Source organism: Mastacembelus armatus, chromosome 21, assembly GCF_900324485.2.
Source record: "Mastacembelus armatus chromosome 21, fMasArm1.2, whole genome shotgun sequence".
Classification (NCBI taxonomy): Eukaryota; Metazoa; Chordata; class Actinopteri; order Synbranchiformes; family Mastacembelidae; genus Mastacembelus; species Mastacembelus armatus.
This window is the reverse complement of record NC_046653.1, coordinates 26,662,014-26,671,741: the sequence shown is the minus strand read 5'-3', so window position 1 is coordinate 26,671,741 and position 9,728 is coordinate 26,662,014. Positions and strand designations below refer to the sequence as shown.

Sequence of the window (9,728 nt, the reverse complement as noted above, 5' to 3'; positions counted from 1 at the left end):
AAAACCTGTCGTGTCATTCTTAGAACAATTGTAGGCGTGTACCAGGGGCTTTACAAAATCACGCCAATGAGATTTCTCTTGGTCGTGAAGGGTGCCTAGCATGTCTAATAAGGTGCGATTAAATCGCTCAACGGGGTTTCCCCTAGGGTGGTACGGTGTCGTCCTCCCTTTCTGTATACCAGCCATCTGACAAAGCTCCTTTATCATGCGGGACTCAAAATCTGGCCCTTGGTCACTATGGAGCCTTTCTGGTATACCATAGTGCACCATAAAATTCTCCCACAGGCACTTCGCAACTGTGCGGGCTTTCTGATTGGCCGTCGGAATGGCCACTGCAAATTTTGTAAAGTGATCTGTGATCACAAGGATGTCTTTGGTCCCACTTCTGTCAGGTTCAAGGCTGAGAAAGTCCATGCAGAGGAGTTCGAGCGGTCTTGTGGTCTTGATGTTGACAAGAGGCGATGCCCTCTCGGGTGGTGCCTTCCTCCGTACGCACCTACCACAAGTCCTCACCTTCCTTTCAATATCCAAAGCCATCTTTGGCCAATAAAATCTGGTTCTTACGAGATCCATTGTACGGCCAATTCCCATATGGCCCATATGGTCATGCAGGCTGGTCAAAACTATGTCACGAAGCTCAACTGGGAGTACAAGCTGGAAAGTTACCTCCGGCCCTACTTGGCGTCGCCTGTACAAGATGTCATTCAGAAGCTCCAGTCGGTTTAGCTCTCTCAAGAGGAGTGGAAGCTCAGGGAGCTCATTCCTCAAGGTGGGGGGTGGTTTGTCACCATGCTCAAGCTGAGAAATGACATGTCTTAAACATGGGTCAACTCTCTGCTTATCTGCCAACTCTGCTTCAGTCAAGTGGGGGATAACTGGAAATCCCCCATGCTGATATTCTTGCGCATAGCTGTCGGGCACAGCATCAGCTGAGACAGCAAGGCATTCAACCAGAGCAATGTTATCAGTACTGCTTTGGCTGTCGAGGCTGCTGCTATAGAGAAGCTGCCTCTCGCATACCGCTTGCACAACTGCCTGATCTACTGCATTTATGAACTCTGGGTCAGAAAAATGATCTCTAGTGAACTTGAGTATGCGTTCTTTCTCTTTTAGAGATTTGGGGTCATCAACCAGCCTCTCCTGAGGTCTGCGGGACAACCCATCAGCATCACCATTTTGCTTTCCAGGCCTATAAAGGAGTTTGAAAGAGAACGTGGACAGCGCTGCCAGCCATCTGTAGCTCGTTGCATCAAGCTTGGCAGAAGTCAGTATATAAGTCAGTGGGTTACTGTCCGTAACGACGGTGAAGTGGTTACCATACAGATAATCACTGAACTTTTCCGTTACTGCCCACTTTAATGCCAGAAATTCCAGTTTGTGTGCAGGGTAGCGACTCTCACTAGAAGATAACCCTCTGCTTGCATATGCAATAACCCGAGACTGGCCCTCCTGCTCCTGATACAAGACAGCACCGAGCCCGATGGTACTGGCATCGGTGTGAAGCATGTAGGGCTTCTGGGGATCAGCAAAACCCAAGACTGGGGCAGAGGTGAGTCTCTCAATAACCTGCTCAAAAGCCTGCTGGCAACTCGGTGTCCATCGAGGCCCAAAGGACTCCTTCGGACTCCGGTACTGATCTGCTCTTTGCTTCAGTCCGACCTTCCTCCGAGAAGGCGGATAGCCAGATGTAAGGTTGTGGAGAGGTTTAACAATGCTGGAGTAACCTTTAACAAACCTCCTATAGTACCCAGCGAACCCAAGAAAAGATCTCAGTTCTCGTAAGTTCTGGGGGACTGGCCACGATTTAAGTGCAGCTACCTTCTCCGGATCAGTCTCTACGCCATCCCTGGAGACCACGTGACCAAGGTAACGGACTGAAATCTGAAAAAATGTGCACTTTTCTGGAGATAGTTTCAACCCAAATTCTTTAAGGCGAGTAAGCACCTTCATCAACCTTGCTTCATGTTCCTCCAGGGTCTTTGAAAACACAATCAAGTCATCAAGGAAAACTAACACTTCCTTCAGATGCATGTCCCCCATGCACTTTTCCATTAATCGCTGGAAAGTGCCAGGGGCATTAGTCACCCCTTGAGGCATTCGGTTGAACTCCCAGAAGCCAAGAGGGCATACAAAAGCAGTCTTCGGCTTGTCTGCCTCCTCAACCTCAATTTGGTAATATCCCGATTTCAAGTCAAGGACGGAAAACCATTGGGAGCCATTGAGTGCCGAGAATGTATCCTCCAACTTCGGAAGGGCATATGCATCTTTTATGGTCTGGAGATTTAAGCGCCTGTAATCAATGCACAAGCGAACCTGACCATTCTTTTTCTTGACCACGACAATTGGTGACGAAAATGGTGATTCCGACTCCCTGATAACTCCTGCGTCAAGAAGCTCCTGTATGTGCTTCCGAACAGCCTCAATGTCCTGGGGGTGTATCGATCGAGCCCGCTGTTTAAAAGGAGTCTTGTCAGAGAGTTTTATATGGTGTGTTACTTTGTCAGTTCGGCCAAAATCCAGATCATGCTGTGCAAACACGCCAGACATGTTGTTGAGCTGGTGAGTGATGCGCTCTTTCCATTCAGGGGGAATCGGGGACTCTCCAAAATTGAAGTTTAAGCTGGGGGTTTGAGGCGACTCAGTTTCTGAAAGAGTCGGGGATGTCTCATGTGACTCTGCCACCGTGTGTTGTTTTGACAAGATGCTCTGGTAAGCACTAATTTCCGCTACTGTGCACTTTGCAGGAATGGTGATATCATGGCCAGACTCATTATGAATTGCAACAGGCAACCTGTAGGGTCGCTGCTTTGGAAGGTTGACCAAGCCGGTTCTTACTAACAAACCACCTGGTAGAGAGACTGAAGATGGTTGCTCAACAACAACTGACCTCTCATGCTGAAACCCACTTGCTGTAGTCACCCCTTCAACCACTACAGTTTTGCCTGCTGGAATAACCTGAGGACTCCCACCCTGCAGCCTCACAGTGCCACAATAGCTAGCACCAATCTGCTTTTTCCTAAGCCCGAGAATTTTAAGAACTGCTTTGTAGCCATGTGAAATGGGCTGAGTGTGTGTCATGCCTGTTTCAGAATAAATGTCATACAATACATCAAGGGCATTGGTACCTATCAGTACAAGGGGCTGTGTAGTGGCTCTGAGATCAGGGACAACTAAGGCGAGTGTGTGTACATCAATTGGTGCTCCTACAAACACTTTTGGAAAAGTTACAGTCATTTCAATATAACCCAAATATGGTACAAACTGCCCATTTGCCCCCTCTACCTCTAAGAGATCATGCAGTGGCTTAATTTCTTCCCCTAAGAAATGCTGTGCATAAAATGACTGAGGGACCGTTGTGACCTGTGAACCTGTATCAATTAGACAGTTAACTTCCTCACCGTCAATAATAACTTGAGCTGTACTTTTAGTACCAACCAACCCCTTTGGGAATCTGAACGAATTGCTCTTATTGGAATGTTCGAGGATATCACTTGCTTTACTTTTGTTGCTCACATCTGAGGGACGCTGTTGGCTTCCTTCAGTTCCTGTTTGTCCCACAACAGGAACTGTTATCTGTTTAAATGAGAGTTGGAGCTGCTTTGCATTTCCCATGCATACTGCTTCTCCTCTAACTGTTTCTTTTTCCTAGCCACTAAAGCGGGGTTCGCAGCCTCAGTGCATGCCGGAGCAATGTGACCATCTTCCCCACAGTTAAAACAGTACCATGGTCTAGGCCTGGCTGCCTGACTCTGCTTTGTCTGTACTAACACATCTATACTTGTGTTGTCTTGATTTGACATTTTGGCCTGAGGTTTCCTAACCGCTCCTTTCTTACCAACCCCATTTCCCTTTTTCTGAGTCATAAAGGAGGCTATCTGGGTTTGCAGGTTAGCCACCTGTTTCATGAGACCTTCAACAGCATTGGAACTGATGTCTGGTCTCTCTTTTGGTTCTGCACAAGCACATGCACTGTGTGACTGAAGTAGGGCTCGTGGCTTAGTAGCACCAATGTGTTTTTTCATGCGATTGGCTTTTGTCTGCTGTCGATCTTCCTCCGTGCGTAACATCAGCAAGAGCTCTGGGAATGTAGGGGGACTGGTTCTCTTTTGATCTAGCTGCAGAGTAGACAGCAGGGTACTATCCCAACATCCTCTACAAAACTGCTTAAGGAGATGCCTGTCTGCCTCTCCAGGTGCAACCCCACCACGTTTTACAGTCCGATTTAAAGAGATCTGCAGCCGCTGAAGGTAACTGGAGGGCCTTTCACCTGGATCCTGGAGCGTGTTCATAAACTGGGCAAAAAGTTCCTCACCATCCTGGACTGCATCGAAAGCTGAGTCCAGCAGCTGTAAGTAAGCCACAGGAGGCGAATCAGGCCGTAGACCTCTGACTACATCTGCCGCAGGTGAAAGCAAACTCTCAAGAATCCTTCTGGACACCTGGAGTTGTGACATGCTAGGATCAGTTAAGAGCAGCTCAACATGTGAGTGCCAAGCCTCATAATCAGATTCATTATTCGGCCTGGGAACCTTCCCAGAGAAGGGGCGGAGCCTCACTGGAGACTGCAAGTGCTGGCCAGCATCTTCTCTCTTCACGATATGCTCAACGACAACCTTCTGTATTTCTGGGGGGTTCACATCACTTACTGAAAGGGAAGGGACTCTGGTTCCGTGAGTAATCAGAATTGACTCTGTGCCACCGAGAGCGTCGTCTTTGTGGGAGACGACTGGAGGCAAGATAGAGAGTTGCTGCTCGTCAAGGTGTGGTGTCATAGTGGTAGTCTCGACATGTGTGGGGGAAACCCTCTCTGTGATAGGGCTCATTGCTTCGATGTCTTCACTGATTTTAGACATCATCTCTTTTAACACCTCCCCATAATCTTTGCCGCTTAGCTTGGCTAGAGTCTTAAGCTCAGTCAAAAACCCACTGGTAATGTTGCTCCCTACTTTAGTAGTATACACACTGCTTAGTGTTTTGATGGTATAACTAGTACGGGGATCTCCTTTCACTGTGTATGTATATGGTAAAATCGGGAGTAAATCATCAACGGCTGTACCATATGAATACTCAACAATCAGGTTTTGGTAGAACTCTGACAAGGTATCATCAACAAGAAGGCTCCTTCCAATTGAGCCGTACTTCTTAAGAAAGTCAAGAACTTCTTCCTCCTGTTCAGCTATCTGAGTCATCCCACTAATAATAACAGCATTAGGGATTTTGACACCAGACTTCTGTATGAAATCCATGTTTGATATGATTTCAATATTGACACTCAAATTAACTGGCTCCTGGCTGGCTCGCCAATTACTGTAACCTCACTTAAGACCTGGTAATATGAGCACAGTTAGGAAATCTCAATAATATCAAATTTGGACCAGCACCAGAAGATGCCAGATTCTCATGAGCCAGTGGTTGAATGTCAATAAGGAACAACACAATGAATGAATTATATTGAACCAATTGTATTAATAACAATTTGTAAATGACACAAAACAGTCTTTAAACAGAGTAATGAAAATAAATTGAATAATAAAATGTGCACTTGAAAAATAAAATAAAACTCTCCCAGAGTCAATAGTCAACCGTTGGGGCCCTTGAAGTCTGTGTCAGCGACAGTGATCCTACCACACAATCCGTGATTGAGGGGATTCAGGAAGCCCTTTACGTAGAAATCCTCTCTCTGTAATCCAAAACTGGCTCGCCACCTAGTATCCACTAGGAACTCTTCAAGTCAAACGTGCCGGAATATCCTCCCTCCAAGGAACAAATCTCCGAAGGTGGGTGTTCTTCAGATGGAACTCATCGGCATGGATGAGTTCAAATCCCTCTGGGGTTTCCTGTACCCGGGGAATAAACCTGACCTACAAACAGGTCAAATTAACCCAAACAATCCCAGTTAGTTTTATACTGTCAGAATAAACCATATCCAGTAATTCTCCAGTCATAAGCATTAATTAATTAACCTATCACCTCGCGATATGTCAATTAATTAAGATCAAATATCAAAGTTTAGTTGTACAACAATTTAAATCTTTGGTTCAAGCAATTCTATTTACCTAATAAACTGTAAACACAATCAAAAGTTAATACATTCAGAGAATTTTCTCCTCTTTACATAAAAACGTTCAATCAACAATTATATTGGCATTGGAAAACAAATCATATATTGCACCTTTAACTTGACCTAACTAAATCACAGATAATAACCTAGGGCATTTAGGTTCACGTGCTTATTTATCCCTCGCTGCACCGGTAACAGTAAGAGAAATGCACAAAAATTAACCCTCAGATTACCATGACTCGATAATACGACATGTAATGTAACTCATCACGTCTCTCAACATAACAACACCGCTCACCATTGAGTAGTTTCACAGTTTCCACATCAGTTTATCAGACATTCGGCTCTGTGCACCATTTCTTTCCAGTCGGATGGCAACAGATGGTCTTTGCGATTTACTGAGCGGCGCACATGCTGTGTCCGCACAGTGAAAACCGGAAAACATGGACAATGAAATGCGGAACTGCTAGATGGCAATTACGCTAGCTAGCTTGCTGATTGGCCAGCTCAATGTCCGACCACAGAGCCAAAACATTAACCCTTTCTTAACATGCACCTAAAATCACACAATGATCCATCCATTTGATTTGTGCATTTGAAACCTAGGTTACAGTAGCACTTTACTGGATCACTTTAAAAGCATGTATAAACTGTGGGAAATATTACAGTATTACAGTTATAGCTTAAGGTTTGAAGCATTTGGTATGTGCAAAACAGTAGCAAGCTTAGATATGAACATGTTTTTCAGTAATTGCAAGGCTTCTCACAGTGCAAGAAGTGAACTAGACATAACATCAGATAGGATGCGCCTGTTGTTTTTGTTGTTGTACTCTGTCTTACAGGGCAGGTTGGCCTCTGCCAGGAGGCATAGCAACAGTGATACTTCGGGTCATCCCACTGCTCTCAACCTACAGAAGGGGAACACGCCAACTTCCTAAAGATTGCACATTTCACTCTGTAATATTATCACTGGGTCGAGGGAAAAATAGGCAGTAGACTTCACGCCCTGACAGAGAGTGTGTTATCGGCTAGGGAAAGTTTGACCCAGAGCTCTGTAACTGCTTTATTCAGCGTGTTTTAATAAACGAACTATTTGAGACCATATTCATCGCCTCCGCTTCATCGATCAAACAAACACGTGAAACTGAGGGAGAAAATTCCAGTTCCAACAAAACATAAGATATTAATTCAGCATGCACATGAGGAGGGATTACTGTATGTCAATGCGGGATGGGTACATTTACATAGCGATATTTTGTGATTTGTTGCAAGAGACTATATTAAAACATATTGACGATTTCTAAGAAAAAGAATGATTTTATGACTTTTAATAAGCAGTGGAAAATTCAGAAGCTCCAGGAAACCAGGTCTAACAACAATCAGGCCTCCAGAGTTTGATAAAGTTGTTTACATGTTAGTCAGTCTGGGTGGAAAGTTTAATGAGATCCATGGAGGATGAATCAGTCTGATAAAAATATGTCGCAGGTTCCAACAGTTCTCTGTCTGAGCTTTGGACATGAGCACTCAGTGAGTTTGAAGATCAGGTAACTGTGAATGAGTGAAAGACTTTAATACAGGAGACACTGTTTACGGTCTTCAAGGTGAACTTTTAATTCATATATTTCTGTTGTATTATCTGCCTCTCTTACTAATTGACATTTTATATTTCTTTTTCCCAATGGAGGAAGATTTAAATGTGACATATATAACATTTGGTGGGCATGTGGAGGTTCACAAATACAGATACCTTTATTTTATGGTTGTTTTAATAGTTTATATTCTAATAATCTGCAGTAATTCTACTATTGTGTATCTGATCTGGAAACACAGAGACCTCCATGAGCCTATGTACATTTTCATTGCAGCTTTGTTACTGAACTCTGTTCTTTACAGCACTAATATCTACCCAAAGCTACTGATTGACTTTTTGTCTGAACAACAGATCATATCTTATCAGGCCTGTCTGGTTCAATATTATATGCTTTATACTTTAACTGATTCAGAGTTTTTACTGTTGGCAGCCATGTCCTATGACAGGTATGTGTCTATATGTAAACCTCTGCAGTATCCAACTATCATGACAAAAAGAACAGTCAGTGTTTTTCTGGCTTTATCTTGGCTTGTCTCTGCATGTGAGATAATGGGATTAACAATAATGAGCGCTAATCAAAAACTCTGTAGTTTTACCCTGAAAGTCATTTTTTGCAATAACTCAATTTACAAACTTTTTTGTGTCAGTTCCAGAGCTCTAACTGTATATGGGCTGTTTGTTTGGTCAAGTATTATTGTTCTCCCTGTGCTCTTCATACTTTTCACATACACCAGGATACTTATAATATGTTATCACAGCTCTGGAGAAGTCAGGAGAAAAGCTGCACAGACCTGTTTACCTCACCTGATGGTTTTATTCAACTATTTCTTTTTGATAACATATGATGTTATTAATGTTCGACTGGAAACTGATTTCCCTAAAACAGCACGTTTAGTAATGACTTTACAGTTAGTTGTGTATAATCCTCTATTTAATCCAATTATATATGGACTAAAAATGAAAGAAATTTATAAACACCTCAAGAAGTTGTTCTGTCAGGGTAAAACAAACTAATTTCATCAACACTAATACCTTATTGTGAAAGAATATTGCAGAGATGTGATTTGTCTGATCACTGGAAATAATTTAATGTCAGGATGTGTTTAGTTTCCTTACAAACAGTAAAGAGCATTGTCAGCTTCAATAATGTGATGACTGATCGGTTTCTGCCAAATTCCATCTTTCCTGTTGTGAGTCCCACATTTCATTTCCATTATCATGACCTTCACATTAAAGTGGAAATGTACAGTGTTAAGGTTTGGCTTCTAGACTCTGATGCTGTTGCTGCCCACAAGGAAACACTGAGCTTCACTCAGCAGAGTGAGGAGAGAAAATATTATAAGGTCGATTTTTCTAAGGATCTTGGAGAAGCTGCCACAGTTCTTCTGTGGGTTCAGGCTGTGATCCCAGACTGAGTTCATAATGTTGAGATCAGGGTTGTGTGGGGGCCACACCATCTGTTAAGTACACAAAAATGTCACACTTAAAACACTTTAATATCCTGGTAGGCCTCCTTTGGTTTAATTACAGTGCATTTTCACCGTGGCATTAGCCTGACAACCTTATGCCACAATAGGTGTTGCCATTTTTGGTCAAGGTAAGCAAAGCAAGTTAAGTCAAATTTAGCCAAATTATATCACACATTTCATAGCTCAGGCGTTGACTCTGTGTATATGCACAACATTTACTGTACATAATATACTAAATTATGGAAGATAAAAAGGTACTACATATATAAAACAACAAAAAATAAACAAATAATAGAAGACAATAAAAATTGATATAAGAAAATACTCATGAAAAAGCATCAATAATATTAATTCAGAAATAAAGTTTTTAACTAAACATCTAAAACTTTACCAAAAATATGCAGAGAAGTATTTTATTCTCCTTTTGAAAGAAGATACATCTCTCTGTCTCTGTTTTCTGTCCCTGGACAGTGAATACAGTTCATGGTAAGCAAAACAATGTTCTTCTAGGATCCACGGTGCTACATGAAACAATACCATAAAACAGTATCTAATAATTAGACTGAGAGCACCAAGCTTTGTAAAGGTGGTCCAGTTCACAAAGTGC

The 9,728-nt window shown here is 42.8% G+C and overlaps 1 protein-coding gene across 1 annotated transcript; it reads left to right on the top strand.

Moving 5' to 3' along the window:
* Nucleotides 1–7,757: 7,757 nt before the first annotated feature.
* On the top strand, nucleotides 7,758–8,666 carry LOC113123184 (olfactory receptor 6N2-like; the record flags this gene model as incomplete). The annotated part of the gene is made up of 1 exon (XM_026295004.1): nucleotides 7,758–8,666. A coding segment is annotated over one exon (909 nt), but the record flags the coding sequence as incomplete, so codon positions are not given.
* Between the last annotated feature and the right edge of the window lie 1,062 nt (nucleotides 8,667–9,728).